An 18,713-nucleotide genomic window follows, 5' to 3' on the forward strand; every position below is an offset into this window, starting at 1 on the left:
ACTACAAAAACAGTTACCGTAAATGTAATAAAAATGACTATATTAGCAGAGCTAATCTCAGGTGGTACAGTCACTTAAAACAGAATGGGTGAGGAAAGATTAGCAAAACAAGTGTTCTCTGCCAGGTTGGACCCAGAGGATGACCAAGAAATAGGTGGATTGATACGGTACAAAGTGCCTTAGATGATAGAAATGTAAGATCTGATAATGTTGGAGTCTTGACAAGGAACAGACTGATTTGGAGGAAAATTGTAGATAGGAAGTTAATAATGATGTAAATTTGTCATGAAGTACTATCACACCCCTTGAGGGTACATGGCAGGAATTTGATGATGATGATATACTAAAAGCAGATCTTAATGCCAGAGTTGGAAATAATCCAATCCCAAATGTCTTAGGAAAATATCAGGAATTGCATGAATAACAATGGTCAAGACTATTAGACTTTTGTACTTTAAATAATGTTAAAATAACCAATTTTCAAAAAAAAATATAAATATACTTAGGAATGGCAGAGGAACAATATAATTGATTATATCATTACTAATCAGAAACTAGCTCCATGTGTGAAAGCTGTACATGTTTACAGAGGAAGTGAAATTTTTTCAGATCATTTATTAGTCTCTAAAATAGAAATACTAGCAAAATGGAGAAAGTAAGTATATCTATTACAAGAAGAAAGCATCAGCATGCTATATCAGTCACGATTAACAGACTATCTAAAAGAAGCCCAAATCAATTGAAATTTATAGCAGCCTCTGAAGTCCTTGAAAAGAAAAATAAAATAGTAAAAAGAAAACCATCAAAAATCTGGAACACATACAGAAATGCAATAAAAAAAAAATGGCATACAAATCACTTCAAAAACACAAAGGAAACAGAAGTAATATACAAAAATAAAAAAAAACAGCTAAACCCATACTACAAAATACAAGGAAATTAAACAAGAAAATGATATAGCACAAATCAACATAATAGAAGAGAAACAATGGATAGAACATAAGAATTTATTGTATGAACCAAATTTAATAACAGAAAATAATGAAGAATTCAGTACTAATATAAAACCAATGAACTTAAAGAAGCAATAAAGTTATCAAAAAATAAAATCAACCAGATTAGATGGCATAAATATGGTGGAGAATATTTACATCTCAGATTCTTAAAATTAATAACTGTTGGAGGAAATTAACAGATGTTAAAGAGTGCCATCTATCAGAAGTCGCAACCACCTTGGCAGATTTTGAGCGATCCTCAGCTACTTTGAGCAGTCTCTCAGAACCCATGCCAGCCAAGATTTTCGTCTTCCTTGTCCTCTTCTTCCATTTATCTTCCCTTTGATAATCAATTGAAGTATCTTATGTTTTTCTTTACAAAGTAGGTGACCAAGATATGCAGTTCTAAAAGATATAGATGAAAAAAAATAAAGAAATTTCAGAAAATCTGTGGAACAATTAAAAGAGCACTGAATAAAAACAGACAAGAAACTACTAAAATTTTATAAAGGACCTCTTCTACTCTATGGTTCAGAAACATGGACCATTAAAAAGAAAGATGAAAGTAAAATACAAGCTGCAGAGATGAGATTTTTAAGAGCAATTAAAGGATGCAGTTAGCCTAGTGGCTATGCACTTCGCAACCATATGCCTGGGGAAGGAGTGTCCTAGGTTCGATTCCTGTCGGTGACGTGAGGAGCTGAAGGATCTTCCTCAGCCATAGCTAAGTTAGCCAGTCTTGGGCAGCAGGGTTTTTTCCCCAGTTTATTCTGGGGTTTTTCATCCTGCAAACTGGCCTTGAGAATCTACACTACAGGCCATAGGATACACTGGGGCATAAGGCTGACCACCTTATCCTGTAAACGGAGTGAGGTCCGATGATCAATGGACCCTTGACACTGCAAGGTAAAAGAGGGTATAAGGAAGATGACATCAAAGGATGCAAAATTGGACCACAAGAAATGAAGACATTGAAAAAGTACTTGCTATTTACAATGTAAATGAAAAGAACATCCATTTAGGATGGAAAGATATCGGCTACCAAAATTGGCAGATATAGACCAAAGAGAGAAAGAGGAAGACCAGTGTAGCTGAACAGGCAAATGCCTAATCTTTGAAGTTTTTATTATTACAAAATTCAATATCGTTTTCCTTCATATGATTTATATAGATAAATGAGTAGAAATAATGTGCATTCTCGGACACCTGATCTTACTCAAGTCATCTTGTAACCTTCAATTTAACCTGCTAACCTACAACTTAAATATAGACTATACACTATGTTGCCAAATTTTGACACCTTACATGCCCTGCAAATATTCAGGGAGTGTCTGCTTAAATCTGGTAATAAACAGTTGGATTTCCAGCATGTTTTGCACTGTCAAGATGTCTCGCTCAGCTGAATTGACAGACTTCCAATGTGGAATGATAGGTGTGTTGCATTAGTGGTCTTTCTATCTTGACATTGTTACTCGTCTCAGCATACTGAAATCTACCGTTGCTTATGCCACTCGTAGATGGAAAGTTGGTGATACTACAGTAGGAAAACAGACCACTGACATTCACTGAATGAGATTGACAAGCTCTCGAAATGTTCAAGCATTCTGCATGTTATCAGAAGCAGACCTTGCAGTAAATCTGTCTGCAGTCGTCTTCCATATGTTTCACTCTGATGGTCGTGTTTGGATCTGGAGATTACTCAGAGATTCCAGCAGGACTGCATCATTCTAATTGTCAAGTTTGGTGGAAGCTCAGTAATCGTATGGGGGTGTTTTAGTTGGACAGGACATGCTCAAAACCATGACATCTGATGGCTATCTACATATCCTGGACAACTCCAAACTTTCAATGCTGTGGAAGTACTTTGGTAGTGACCCTTGCATATTTCAGTATGACAATACTCCATGCCATACTGCACTGCATGTTTCTGACTGATTTCCACAAAACCACCTTGAAATGTTGGACTGTCCAAACCTCAACCCCATCAAACATCTTTGGAATGAATTAGAATGTCAAATTCGTGTCTCACCTTATTAAATTACTCTGAATTTAAAGAAAGATGTTGGAATTTATTCTAGTCTAAGCAAGGGGGGTATGGAAAAACTTCCACCATCTTTCTCTAAATCCAGAATAATTTAATAAGGTGAGACACTTTTTGGCAACTCGTATAGGTAAATGTGACTTCTCCATTGCTTCCACCTTAATATCACCACCTCTGGGTCTGGCTTCCACTGACAAGAATCTGACTGAAAATCAAGGTTGAAACTGGTCTAGTTAGTGGCTCTTCCCTGCATAGCATTATACATGTCTGCAAGGAGATGTGCTTTGCATTATGGGAGATATACTTAGACAAATAGTGTTGTGCGCTTGGTCCACCTTTACCATGAGTTGCCTCAGTCCTGAAGATACTACAGGTGCAAACTTTGTTTGCTTACACTTGGATAAAGGATTAAACTGAATTTACTGTAGTCTATAGTCTAACCAAGTGGAAGAAAAAAAACTTCAACATCGAAGAAGAACTACAGTATCATCATATGCTACAATACCAAACTGTATGCTAAAAAAAAATAAAAATACTACTATTAACATCTTTCACTCCTAATAAAGAAATACAGTATTAGTTATTATTAATTAAGAGAGACCTCCGGGGAGTCAGAGACTCATCGAGGGAGGTCACATACTACACACACCAGCTATCATACTTATTCTTGAATTCATTCACAATGCTTGCACTCACAAAACATCCAAAGGCAATCCATTCCAACCATGCACCACCCTTTGAGAGAAAAATCTAGCCCTCACACCCTTCTTGGAGGTATTCATTCTCAGCTTCCAAGGATGCCCTCTTGTCTTTTCTCTACTTCCATAAATTGAAATCCTGTATGTCTCAATCATATTACCCCTCTTTCTTCCATTTGCTAGTGTCTGCAGTCTACAAATTCTCAATCTATCTTCATAATCAGTATTCCATAATCCAGATATCATTTTTAACAGTTCTTTGCACTCTCTCCAATATATCAGAAATGCAACGGAAACCAGGAGACCAGACCTGCGCACAATAGTTCAAGTGAGGTCTTCTCAATGCTTTGCAAAGAGGAAAAATGACATTATCTTTTGAGTTGTATTTGTAATCTTTCCCACATGGCCCCTGAACTTCAACTTCTTATCTATTAACACTCCGAGATCCCCAGCCTAATCCCACCAATATATAATACGACATTGAATATCTAATCATGCCGAAGTGAATTACTTTACTGAGGACAGCCAAAATATACACTTTTAGAGGAGGTGTTTAGATTAACTGGAAGAGATAAACTACTAAAGGAAAAGGCGGACGATCTGGAAGAGGAACTCTCAATAGTGACAGGGACTGTCTCTTAAAATTATAACTACAGTTAATACTGTATTTCTTCTTCTAAATCGACTTTACAGCACATGCAGTGGTTCTTGCTAAACAAGTTTCATGTTTGTAGCATGGTGCACAATATGGATTCCTTTAGGCCTGTTGCTCTCGCAATATCACATTCTCTTCTCTTTCGAAACATATTTCGGTCAGATTTATCCACTTTTTTTTTTTTTTTTTTTAATAACCGGGATGCTTATATACTCATGTTTGGAATGCTATATTATCATCATCAAATTCCTGACATTCACCCTCAAGGGGCAGGATATGATAGTACTACATAAAAAATTTACATCATTACTAACTTCCTACCTACAATTTTCTGTCAAAGCTAGAACATTGTCAGATCTTATATTTATATATATATCTTCTAAGGCACTTTTTACCGTATCAATCCACCTATTGGTCTTCCTCTGGGTCTTTTTCCTACCAACCTGACAGAGAACACTTGTTTGCCTAATCTTTCCTTGCCCGTTCTGTTTCAGTGACAATACCACCTGAGATTAGCTCTGCTAACGCATTCCTGGATGCTGACAATGTCAAGTTCTTTCCTAATATCCTCGTTTTTAATATATTGCCATTGATGCCATCTGTTCACGCCTCTAATCTTTCTTAGGACTCTCATATCTGCAGTCTCTAGTCTTTGGTCAAGTATTTTACTTCTGTCCCAGCTCTTAGATCCATAAGTTAAAACTGGTTTGAACACTGTCTTGTATACAGCTAATTTAGTGTTCCAACTAATTTCTCTCTTATTCCATATGAATTTATTCAATTGACTTCCTACCATACCAGCTTTGTTAATTCTGTTGTCTATTTCCATATTTAATTTACCATGTTCAGTAAAAAATCGTGCCTAAGTAGCTGAAATGTTTTACTTGTTCCACATGTTTCCCGTTCACAAGACAGTTGACTTTTTCAACAATTCTACCTATTTTCATTGTCTTTGTCTTTTTAATACTGACTGACCTTCATACCATATCTATTACAACAGTTATTCGATTTAGTCAGAGAATCTTGCAAACTTGTAGTGGATTTATTTAGAAGTATAACATCATCTGCATAAAGCAAGGAGCTGACATTAACATCTCCAATTTTGATATCAGGTTTAATACCACTTTCCTTCATAATGTAATCCATATAGATAAAGCAAGGAGCTGACATTAACATCTCCAATTTTGATATCAGGTTTAATACCACTTTCCTTCATAATGTAATCCATATAGATAATGAATAACAGAGGTGATAATGTACATCCTTGTCTGACACCAGATTTAACATTAAACCATCTCCCTGTACTTACTTCAATTCTAACTGCTGATTTACAACTCAAATAAAGACTAAGTATGTCTGACACCAGATTTAACATTAAACCATCTCCCTGTACTTACTTCAATTCTAACTGCTGATTTACAACTCAAATAAAGACTAAGTATATTGCTTGATATAATGCCCCATTGACACCATACAACTGTAGCATTTTGAATGCTTCTCTCTCGGCACCTTGTCATATGCTTTTTCCAGATCTACAAAACTTAAATACAGATATTTGTTATATTCCCATGACCTTTTCAACTATTTGTCGTAAAGTGAATATTTGATCCTGACAGCCTCTATTTGGCCTAAATCCAGCTTGTTCACCAAACTTCTCTTCCACAATCCTTCTCAACCGTTTCTGAAGTATACTGGCATAAATCTTACCAGGAACACTCAGTAGAGAAATACCTCTAATTCTCACAATCAATCAAATTTTATATATGGGTACTATGAGAGCTCTACTCCAATCATCTGGAATTCGTCCTTCTGTCCAGGCCCTGAACTATGCAGCGTAGACACTGTAAAACTTTAATACTTCCATACTTGAGCATTTCTGGTCTAATATCATCTACTCCAGCTGCCTTTCCACATTTCAGATTTTTGATATCTTTTTCTACTTCAAGCATGGATATGTATTCCTGATTGCATGCCTGTTCAGTGTTTTGTACCACTGTGCTGTCATCACTGCTAGTTTCATTTAGCAATTTTTCGAAGTAATTACTCTATACTTCAAGGATATCTTTTTCTCCAGTTTTCATATCACCTTTATCATCTCTAATTCCTTTTACAGCACTCTTTCCTCCATTTCTGGGCTTCTTCAACCTCCAGAATATCTTGCCACCTTCTTGATATTTATTTTATATGTTCTTACCAGTCTTGCCATGACTTTTGTTTAGCTAGTTTTACAGTGTTTAGCTTTCCTACATTTGTCTCTGTATTCTCTAAGAGCACAAGCTGACTTATTTGCCAGGAACATTTATTGGGTGAACAGCATGATATGCACTCTCATAAGGCAATGTATGTAGGTATATATTCGGGGTAAGAGAAAGAAGTTAGCCATGTATTTTGAATATTCCTCTGCAGGTCATTTCATTCAGCCAAGTAACATTTTTTGCATTCACTTGGTGTTACTCAGTAGCACAAAGCATAGGCAGTATGAAGAATTACATATGAGCTAACAATATCACATTTTGGTGGTTTTATTCTGCAATTTATCTTTCATGTGTCAACAAATTCATGCATTACAAACATGCTTGATAACAAAAATGATAGTACATTAGTACCATGAGTGGGCTGATAATGTTTTTCTTTTATTAATTTTATATACTTTTTGTATTTTATTTTTTAAAGCCTGAAAATCTTGCTCTAAAGACCAAAAACACTGAACTTTTTGAGGCCAGATAAGCTTCAAAAAGTTCAGTGTTTGGTCTTTAGATAAGCAGGGCAATGGTCTCACACCAGTCAATGAAATTCATCTCTTGCCTAAAGACCATGGCAGATATTCATGCTCAATTCATACCTGCAGCTTATTGGTTGGAGAGTGGATATGCTATCTATTTCACTAACCAGGCTGCATACACTATTCAAGTTTGTTATCGTGGTTGTAACTTCAAGAGAACTTCTCTATAGTCAGTTAATTTTTTATGGCATTGCTGCAGCAGGCTACCTTATGTGAAATAAATCCAAAACTTGTAGATATAAATCTGATATTTATTTAGCTAATATTTTACTGGCTTTATACCCAGTATTAGAGTATTAATGACACAATGCAAACATAGGATAATCTATTAGTGCAAATAGTTTTAAAATTGTAACCCAAAGAATTACAGTCCTAATTCAGCAGCATCTGTGAACTGGTTCCTGTGAACACAGAAAAATATTAGGTAAAATAACCAACATTGGATTTTATTAGGCAATAAAAAGTACAGGTAATCATATCGACTAGTTTCATCACATATGCTAGTGGCATCTTCTGGATGAAGAATAAAAAAAGTAATATAATAAAGGGGTAAACATAACTAAAAAACAGAACACGTAAAACCCTGAAACATTACCCTAACCTCAAAAAGTATGGCTGTGTTAATTTACTAAAAATCTCCGAGACATTCCTTTGAAGTTCAACTTAATACTGTAAACTTTCAACAATAGATGGCACCAAATTAGGACTTTAATTTTATGTTGTCCGTTACAATTTCAAAACCGTTCTCTAATAGCTGATTGTTAGTGTTTCTGTAGTAATCTCTTAATTATCCAACCACAGTGGGAGAGCAATTTGCAAGTTGGATAACCTTTCACTTCATGGTGTTATCAGTTGATACACCAGCCCATTCAATTGTCAGTTAATTTATTAGATGACACTTATTTCACAGTATCTAGATGTGATATAAATTTCACTGGACAATTTGCGTCCATGTATATACTGATGTGTTAAGTATGTCACGGCCTTTAGATAATGGTTAATAATGTCTGAAAAAAATGCACCCAAACATTTTGCCACAAGGAAATTTTGAAACATACAGATTTTTTTTTTTCCCCTGCTCTGGTAAAGTTTTCGTTAAAGTTTACAAAAGAATCATTTTAAATGTGAACTATTACAGTGGATGATAGATACTACCTCCACACCAAATGTAATTGATGTCAGTAGAGATTGTTAAAGAGAAGCTGAATAATAATAAAAAAACTTATTTACACAACTTATACAACTGAATGCAATGTAGTGATATAACAAGAACTCACATTTTTGCAAATGGTTTTGGGGAAAAGAAAAAAAAAAAAATCCCATTTTCTACATAAATCCAAGGTCTGGCAATGACAACTTATAGTACATTTGCACTAGAAATGACAGATGAAGCACATACTTATTCTTTAATTCTAGGAAATATTACACAGCCAAACATTTTATTTTATGAAAAACCAGTCCACTGTTATATCCAAATATTAAAAAGTACCCAAGAATAATGATTTTTATTTTTACTACATTTACCTGGCTATGGCTCAAGAGTAATACAGCAATTTCCCAATTATATTGTTGCAATGAGAAATCAATTTGCTGACTGATGGGAGTAATGCTACATACTCTCAGTGTGCTACTGAATAATACTACATTATAGAAAACCAGTAATTAATCAATTTCATTTTATTCTTCAGTTATAGTAATTCTAGTTCCTTATAGTAAAAATGAAAGTAGGCAGGATTTCTTTTTTTAAGGGATAAATAGGAAATATTACTGCATCTACTTTTCAAAAATGCTGAGGTGAGTTTTCACTGAGTTATATAAATATCATTATCTACACAAACCTAAAGAACTATTGCATGATGTTTTATTTTTAAAGCATCTGAAATGTTGCTAGATTTCTTTTTTATAACTAATATATATACTTTATATTCTGAAATAGGTAGGGGGGAACATTTTTAAATGGCATAATTGTTTGTTCTAGATTAAAGATGAAACTATTTTAGGCATTATTACATTTACTGTTTATTTTTTTTTACAAGATCACATTTTTTGTCATGGCAAACAAATTGAAAACTGACATATTCAATCTTCTAGAAAACTGCTGCTCTAAAGTGTACACAGAAAACTATGCACAGTCATTTACAAATAAAGAACAATATAACAACGTTCTAAAGTCCAATGTATTACACAAAAATAAAAATAATATAGTAACAGTATTCACAGAATGTGCAGTCCTATAATTATTAAAGTTCCTGTTAGAATGGATCACTAGAGTTAAACACCTTGAATTATCTATTCCAAAATGTATGCAAATTATCTGGAAGTATCAAACCCAAAAAAAGTTTGAATTTCGATAGTTTATTTACACTTAAATTTATTATTTCATGCCTGTAGCATTCTCAGGAGCAAAAATAGCAATTTCAGTCTCTTCGTGTGATGCATGTTTTTGTCTTCCTCTCCTTTTTACTGCCATTAGTTCTTTCCTAGCTTGTTCACGAATACGAGCCATTTCCTCTGCTTTTGCAGAACGTTTTGGAGTAGTTGGGTTAGACTTGGATGCACCTTGGGGAACAATTCTTTTTATTTTTGCTGGTGTTTGGACCTGTCACAACAAATAAAGAAAATAAGGGTATCTGAAATGTGAAGTTTAAATTTTTAATACAAGTCATTTAGAGAAGTTTTCTGTTATTCAGAAACCATTTGTAATAACATGCACATAAACATCCCATAGAACCAATGTTATTTTAAGCTCACTGCTGCAAATAAAAGCTGAAAACCTTCACAATCAGTGAACTAAGGAAATGCAGGAAACCAGACAAACAAGACAAAATGTGAAAAAAAAAGTACACATTCAAACAATAATGAGAGACACATGAAAAAACTAGAAGAGTATGAAATTATAAAAAATTAAAATGCAGAATTAATGTTTACATTTTGAAATGTTACAATAGCACAAATTAATGTCACTTAAATGAAATCTTTATAATGAAATATATGCAGACTGTACCATTTTAAAATAAAAAAAATCTAAGTCAGAATAGTTTTTTACCTTATGAGTAATAAGGTAAAAAAGAATATATCAAATACAAATTGAAATGTTGTTCAAACTAACTTCATAACTTTTGATTAAACTTCAAATTAAAGAAATACTGCTTATTCTGCCATTTCTTAAATTTACAGTTCTAAAATGAGTTCTATATATAAATAACATAATGATGCTAACTGGCGCTAAGAGTTATGAAGAGATAAAAAGGAAGTCACAAGACAAGATGTTGTGATGTGCTGCTATATTTACCAATTTTCGGATTGATGCACCAAAGAAGAAGAGAAAATGAGTTTTAAGTAAACAATATCAATTTATGCCAGCTGTCCATTATTAGGTGTGCCCAAACAGGAAACCAACTTGTACACACCAACTGTACCAATCGCTTTTTTTCTCCACTCTCCTTCAGTTGACTAATGTTCACAACACTTGTATCGTCTCTCTCCTTGTCACCAGTTATGAAGTTGACTGACTGCTGAAATTTAGATCTTATTTTTTATCTTAATGATTTGGACTTCACATATTCAATTTCTCATGAAGATTTTAGGTAAGTGACATTAATTTACACTAAGGTAACATTTATTTTCATTTCATACTCTTCCAGTTCTTATGTTTCCCCATTATTGTTTGCATTTATACTTTTACCATGCTATTGTTCTGTGTTCTTTAGATTTAGTTCCTGCAAATCTTTTGTACCATGTCACCAATGTATGATTTCTTACAATTTTGTTTATTTAATGTAACTTCCTTTGTTCTATGTCTTATCATTTCCCTAGATTCAGGGGAAGATCAATCTTTTTCCCCTAAATTCACAGTCACAAACTTTGTGCTATAACAAACTATTTCCCTGCTCCCTTAGGATTTCGTGTAGCGAGCATGTACTGTATAAGTGCCTAATAACTCAAATGTTTATTAGATGTATATTCACAAGAATATAATATGTTTTATTACTGCAAATATTTTGACCAGAAACTAACTGGTTATCATCAGTACATCAGCATAATCACAAGGTGAAGTGAGAACAAAGAATGTTAATCCCATTTACAGAGCTGAGCCACATGCCACCTAGTGGGTAGTTACAATAAAATAATTCTAAATTTGGGCCTTAATTGTAATCTTAATTCTTAAATTAAATTTAATTAGATAATGACAGGAAACACACTATTGCTTGTCATTTATGAGGATGTGATTCTCTCAAATCTTCGCAAAAGAGAGAGAGTTATGATTTAAATATGGGCAGTGTAGAAGTGCTTCAGCAATCTTTAAATAACCACTCAAACCTAAACCTGCAGCAATATAAAAGGTGAATATTGGACTATAGTATATCATGGTCAGTGTCCACTCCATGCTGAGCAAGACCAGATTTTTCAGGTTTATTGTTGTTAATGTAATATTGGTGCTCTTGTAACCAAATAAAATCTGGTATTTAGGATCACTTAAAATTAGTTGAATAATAACATATTATTTGGAAACATTGTCTACAAACAAAATTACAGGTTAGATATAGGCAACCCTCTATCACCTGTACTAGCAAATATATACTTAATAGTGTTTGAAGAAAAAGGCAATAAACTCCTTCCAAATGAAACGAAGTTTGTGGAAAAGATATATAGACAATGCTTTCTTGATTTGGGGCAATGGTCTAGATTCTCTCCAGGAGTTCTTGGATCATTTAGAAACCAACATCCTAGGATAAAATTACAGCTGAACTATAAGTTAATAGTTCACTTTTAATTGAACTATTCAATGATGTAACATTTACTTATCCATTTGAAAAACTAAAAATTTCCTTCTAGAGAAAGCCTACATCTATCAACATATATCTTTATGCTCAGTTACATCATTATCCACCTCGAAAGTTTGGTATTATTTCTACTTCAAGAAGTCTTGCACATATTCTCATCAGAGATGAAGAAGAGATCACCAAAGAATTAAACCTGCTTTTATCAATTTTTCAGAAGAATGGTTATCATAAACAGTTGATTTCTAAACTCTTGTTTAATCCTCCTACACACCGTGCTGAAGAGAGTAATGATATTCACCATTTCATATATCAGCTCTATTTCTAGCTGGCAAAAATCCTCAAGAAATAAAATTAGTGCCTTAAGAAAGCTTCAACAAGTAAAATCTAAACATAACAATTTGAAGTATCCAGGTGCATACAGTCTTTGGTGTTGCTGTAATTCCCCATATTATGGACAAACAGAAAAATCATCGAGCTTCATATAAAAAAAAACATCTCAGAGATATCACCTATGGTAGAACCAGGGACTTATCCAGTCATGTGCTTAATTCTGCTGATCTCAATGACCATCATTCCACCATACATTGAGTAAACTAGGATAGATCAAAATTCTATGATGAACATGAAAGAAAAATATTAGAATCAACAGAAATCACACTAAGTCTTGTTCACCTTGATGTCAACCTCAGCCACAACCTTTCTGACTGTTACTCCTCTGAGAGTAATGGAGCCATGGAGTTGCGAGACCGTGTCCTCATGAACAAGAACAATGCAGATAGTCTGCAAATTCATTCTAATATGAGCAATCCGTTAATAATTTAGAACTTTGGCTGATGTACCCAAGTAATGTTTTTTTCCCCCCGTGCATCTCTCGTCTATGTATTATGCACCCAACAAGTCCGGTCCTCTTGAGAGATGAAACTTCCAAAATAAATTAGCATTCGGATATATAGTCATATACGTTACTCCTTAAAACATGCACAATAGCCATGAAAATCTAATATATGAAATATAACCTGTGTTAATATTCTTTTCTGCTGTCACTGGATATTTTAATCACAAAATTGTATCTACAGTATATATGCCCAAAAATGGGTCAAGAATAATATGACACCACTACTAGAATGCAATTATGATTTCCTACTTGTGAATTTTTTGAACTTTACTTCCTATAATTTCCAGTGGAAACCATATTTCTGCATGGCAGGAGTATGGTTGGTTTCCATCAACAAATGAGATTCAAGTCTCGAAGTGAATGTTATAACTTTTGTAATAACAAAGCATTATTTAAGGATGATCCTGTGAAGGGTTGAGGTCTATAGTACATGGATGAGATGAGTATTAGATAATCTGAAAAGTGAAATATGTCATGATGCCATGAAACCAACATATGCCTCTTAAACAGATAGACCTTCCAGCTATTTTTATTATTAACATCTGGCCTCCATGGAGTCAGAGATTCATCCTGGGAGTTATGCACTCTCACACAAAGCTCATCCAACCATGGCTTAAACTGATTCAATGTGTCTACATTCACAACACACTCAGGCAATGCATTCCACTCAACAACCACTCTCCATGTAAGGAACCATCTCCTCACTCCTCTGCTCACATCCTCCTTAGGATGGCTCCTTGTACTACCCTCCCTTCCATTCTATAAAAAATCTCTTCCATGTCAACCTGAGAGCAACCCGACGAACTTATGTCTCAGTCATATCTCCCCCCCCTCCTGCTCCTATTCACGAGGCATTGCAATTTACATTCTCTCAATTATGTCCTCATACTCTACATTCCAAAGACCACTGACCACCTTTGTGAATATTTTCCGGACCTTTTCTACCATATCCTCAACACCATGAAAACCTGATGACCAAATCTGTACACGATAATCAATATGAGGCCTTATACAATAGTATCATAACCTCCTTATTTCTGCATGTCAGGGTCCTCTGCATCATTGCCATTATCCAATGTGATATCTTCACAACTTGTGCAAAGTGGTCTCTGTCCTTACCACCACTCCCAGATATCTCATCTCTATTACCTCCTTTCAAGTTTCCCCACCAAGTTTATACTTTGCATTTCATTGTTGATTACTAAATTTCAAAACCTTACACTTTGCAACACTGAACTGACAGTTCCACTTACCTGCCCATTCATGCAACTTATTCAAGTCCTCCTGTAAGGCCATAACATCTGCTTGACTCTGCATTGATTGCTTTCCCCAATTTTGCATCATCTGAAACAGCTACATGTCACCAATTAAACCCATCCCAATATCATTAATATGCAAATTGAACAGCAAAGGTCCCAAAACTGACCCCTGCAGCACACACCACTAGTGACCTTCTTTTTTGGGATACTGTACCCCCATATACAACTTTCCAATACCTATCTGACAGCCAGTCACCGATCCAACTCAGAAGAAGTCTGTTATCCAATCCCATCCACATTAATTTATTTACCAGCTTGTCATGTGGCAGTCTATCAAAAGTTTTGCAAAATCTAAATATACCACTGTACGTGCATCTCCCTTGTCTAAGACTTTTGTCACCTTGTTATAGCACAGAAGTTGGTAAAACATGATCTCCCTTTAACAAATCCATTCTAACAATTACAGAGAATACTGCTGTGTATACTAGTTCTCACCAATCTCTGTAGTACCTTCACCACAACTCTAGATATACAGCTTGGCCTCTAATTTGTAGCTACAGCCTTATCACTACCTTTATGTAGTGGAACAATTTTGCCTTCTTTCAACTCTCATTGAACCTATATACTGTTGTAAGACTCTTATTAAGCAGGCATGCTGATGCTACTGCCAATTCCCTGGAACATTCCCTTAAGATGAGTAGTGGTATGTCATGAAATACTATTGCCTTATTGACATCAAGTTTATTTCCTCATATACCTCCTGCTCACTCACAAATAAGCCATCCTCTCCTGTCTTCCACACTTTAGTTTCACATGATTTCACCCTGATGAGGATGAAACATGTTTTATTAACTGATCACTGAATACCTCAACAATGTCTCCTGCAGCAGTTACCATTCTGCCATGAACACCATCTTACCATAATCATTCTTCCTTCTACTTGCCGCACATCTAAAAAAAAACTCTAGGGTTTTTCTTCATCTGATTTGCTAATTTCTGCTCTTACTGCACTTTCGTTGTCCTTACTGAATCACTCTCCTGGCTTGTTCTTTATACTCTTCATGTAACTGATTACCATTATTCATTGTGAATCATCTCCACAGCACCTTTTTCCAGATTTCATGCTTAAGCTCCTCATTCCTCCATTTTACACCTACCTTATTTAGCCTTTTGGTCTTCGAAATACATTCACACTTATGTATTTGTTTATCAGTTCCCAAGCAGCATTTATTTCTTTACCATGCTACTCCTCATTCCATGCTATAGCTCCAAGCTGTCTCTTAAGCTTGTCACATAATCATCAGCCTTGTACTTGAACATATATCCTTTCCTCACAGAAGTCTCTATATGGCTAGCCACAACCCAGGTGACCACTTTATGATCCCTCTCACCAACTAAGGGAAAGTGCAAAACTTCCACTAACAATTACATCCTCTGATGAAATGATCAGAACTCATGAACTTCATTTTCCTTGTTCCTAAATGATATCTCTTCAGCCATCATTAAAATCACCCTTCTCTTGTTCGCTAACCCAAGTTGCTTATATATTTCTTCATCACCACCCTCCACATTCTCTGGCCTATAGCAATATCCAATTAAATATGTTTTCCTGTCAACCTCCACCTCACATCACATCACAGTGTTCAAAACTACTGCCACTATTTCCCTCTTTCTTGTCTATCTTATGTGGACATAATTTCCCTGCTATCATCAGCAGCACTCCCCCTTCCCTTCTTGTCCCTTTCTATCCTCACAAAAAAATACTATACCCTTCCAATTTCTATTCCTATTAGAATATTATTTTCATTCAACCATGTTTCATTTATTCCAATAATTTTGAGGCAAATAAACTCAATCAGTGAAACCGTTTCCATTTTATCTCCCTTATTTCTGATATTCCTGGCAATTTGTAAATTAACACAGTTCACTTTTACGTCTATAACCAGTCCTACCTAAGTCACTTCTTGGTTGTGAACACACCTGCTCTTGCCCAATCACGTTTATAAATGCTTACCACATATATTCACTCAGTCTCAACTTGCCCACTCAAATGCAAATCTATTCCATTTCTATGGTGATCTACATACATTCATTACCACTTTCAACATCAACTCTACCTGTCCATTCAGGCTCCCCCCCCCCCCCCAGATCTCCATTTTCCTATTCCTTTTGCATTCCAATTTTCACTTCATCTCGCACACAAAAACTGTGTCCATTGCCAAGAACTTCTGTCTCTTCAATACCACTCTCCTGAACTCTCACTTAACCTCTTACTTCTGATCTCTTGCTTGCATCACACACACTGCACTTCCATGTAGGAACAGTTTCTCCAGTTCACTCACTACACTCATTTTCTGTTTCATGGTAAAAAAATTAATTACTTATAGGAAAACCTAGTCACTTCTGTAGGTAGCTCAAACTTATCTTTACTTTAAAGGTACCTGAAATGTACCCTCAAGGGGTGTAAAGGATACGATACTACTACATGAAAAAGTTACATCATTACTAACTTCCTATCTACAATTTTCCTGCAAAGCAGTCTATTACTTGTCAAGACTCCAACATTATCAGATCTTATATTTCTATTGTCTAAGGCGCTATGTACCATATCAGTCCACTTATATCTTGGTCTTCCTCTGGGTCGTTTTCCTGCCAACCTCACAGAGAACACTTGTTTTGCTAATCTTTCCTTGCCCATTCTGATTAAGTGACCATAATCCCTCTCATGAGATTAGCTCTGCTAAAGCACTGCTCGATGCTGACAATATCAAGTTGTTTCCCAATATCCTCATTTTTAATATGATACTGCCATTGATGCCATCTGTTCACGCCACTAATCTTTCTCAGGGGTCTCATATCTGCAGTCTCTAGTCTTTGGTCAAGTGTTTTACTTCTGACCCAGCTCTCAGATCCATAAGTTAAAACTGGTTTGAACACTGTCTTGTATACAGCTAATTTCTCTCTTATTCCATATGAATTTATTTATTCAATTGACTGCCTACCATACCAGCTTTGTTGATTCTATTGTCTATTTCCATATTTAATTTACTATCTTTAGTAAAAATCGTGCCTAAGTAGCTGAAATGTTTTACTTGTTCCACGGGTACCCCGTTCACAACACAGTTGACATTTTCAATGATTCTACCTATTTTCATTGTCTTTGTCATGCTGACCTTCATATCATATCTATTACAACAGTTATTCAATTTAGTCAGGGAATCTTGCAAACTTGTAGCAGATTTATTTCGAAGTATAACATTGCCGCATAAAGCAAAGAGTTGACATTAACATCTCCAATTCTGATATCAGGGTTAACACCACTTTCCTTCATAATGTAATCCATATAGATAATGAATAACAGAGGGGATAATGTACATCCTTGTCTGACACCAAATTTAACATTAAACCATCTTCCTGTACTTCCTTCAATTCTAACTGCTGACTTACAACTCAAATAAAGACTAAGTATTGCTTGATATAATGCCCCATTGATCCATATAACTGTAGTGTATTGAATAGGTTCTCTCTTGGCACCTTGTCATATGCTTTTTCCAGATCGACAAAACTTAAATCCAGATCTTTGTTATATTCCCATGCTTTCTCAACTATCTGTCATAAAGTAAAGATCTGATCCCGACAGCCTCTATTTGACCTGAATCCAGCTTGTTCTTCACCAAGCTTTCCTTTCACAATTCTTCTCAACTGTTTCTCCAGTATACTTGCACAGATCTTGCCAGGAACACTCAGTAGGGAAATACCTCTGTAATTCTGACATTCAGTTTTATTTCCCTTTTTATATATGGGCACTATTAGAGCTCTACTTGGATCATCGGGACTTCGTCCCTCTGTCCAGGCTTTCTAAACTATGCAGTCCAGCCACTGTAAGACTTTTATACCACCATACTTCAGCAGTTCTGGTAGAATATCATCTACTCATGCTGCCCTTCTACATTTCAAGCCTTTCATGGCTTTTTTTCTACTTTAAGTATGGATATGTATTCCCGACTGTATGCCTGTTGAGTGTTTTTTTACCACTGTGCTATCACTGCTTGTTTCATTTAGCAATTTTTCGAAGTAATTACTCCATACTTCAAGGATATCTTTTTCCCCTGTTTTCATGTCACCTTTATCATCTCTAACTCCTTTAGCAGCACTGTTTTCTCCATTTCTAAGCTTTTTCAACAACCTCCAGAATATCTTAACACCTTCTTGATATTTATTTTCAATGTTCTGGCCAAAGTCCTCCCATGAATTTTTTTTAGCCAGTTTTACAGTGTTTAGTTTTCTTACAATTGTCTCTGTATTCTCTAAGAGCACAAGCTGATTTATTTTCCAGGAACTTTTGATATGCTTTCTTCTTTTCCTTCACTGCCTCTTTAACTTCCTGTGTCCACCATGGAGTTCTAATTTTTCTATCCTTGCAGACCACTTCACCACATGCCTCTCTAGTTAAATCAATCAGTGCTTTCTTCAAGGATTGCCACCGAATCTCCAAGGTTTGATTCCTGTTCTCAAACTCTTTCATTTTTTCTTCAATAATATTTGTGTATTTTAGTCTACAGTTCACATCTGAGAGCTGCTCAACTTTTATTCGCTGTAAAAAA

At 35.2% G+C, this 18,713-nt stretch overlaps 1 protein-coding gene across 5 annotated transcripts in view; it reads right to left on the minus strand.

The window, feature by feature from the left end:
- Positions 1-7,401: 7,401 nt before the first annotated feature.
- Positions 7,402-18,713, minus strand: part of LOC150098968 (uncharacterized) — a 172,110-nt gene continuing 160,798 nt past the window's right edge. For 4 of the 5 annotated variants that reach the window (XM_090404613.1, XM_090404612.1, XM_090404611.1 and 1 more), the window contains one exon: positions 7,402-9,770. In XM_090404613.1, the coding sequence (XP_090260739.1) occupies positions 9,546-9,770 (225 nt within the window). In that variant the 3' untranslated portion in view covers positions 7,402-9,545. The remainder of the gene's footprint in view (positions 9,771-18,713) is intronic. The other variant, XR_016549444.1, reaches the window with a different exon arrangement.

The sequence above is a fragment of the Typopeltis vanoorti genome, chromosome 15 (genome assembly GCF_054136105.1).
Source record: "Typopeltis vanoorti isolate ZY-2024b chromosome 15, IOZ_Tvanoo_1.0, whole genome shotgun sequence".
In the NCBI taxonomy this organism is placed as follows: domain Eukaryota; kingdom Metazoa; phylum Arthropoda; class Arachnida; order Uropygi; family Thelyphonidae; genus Typopeltis; species Typopeltis vanoorti.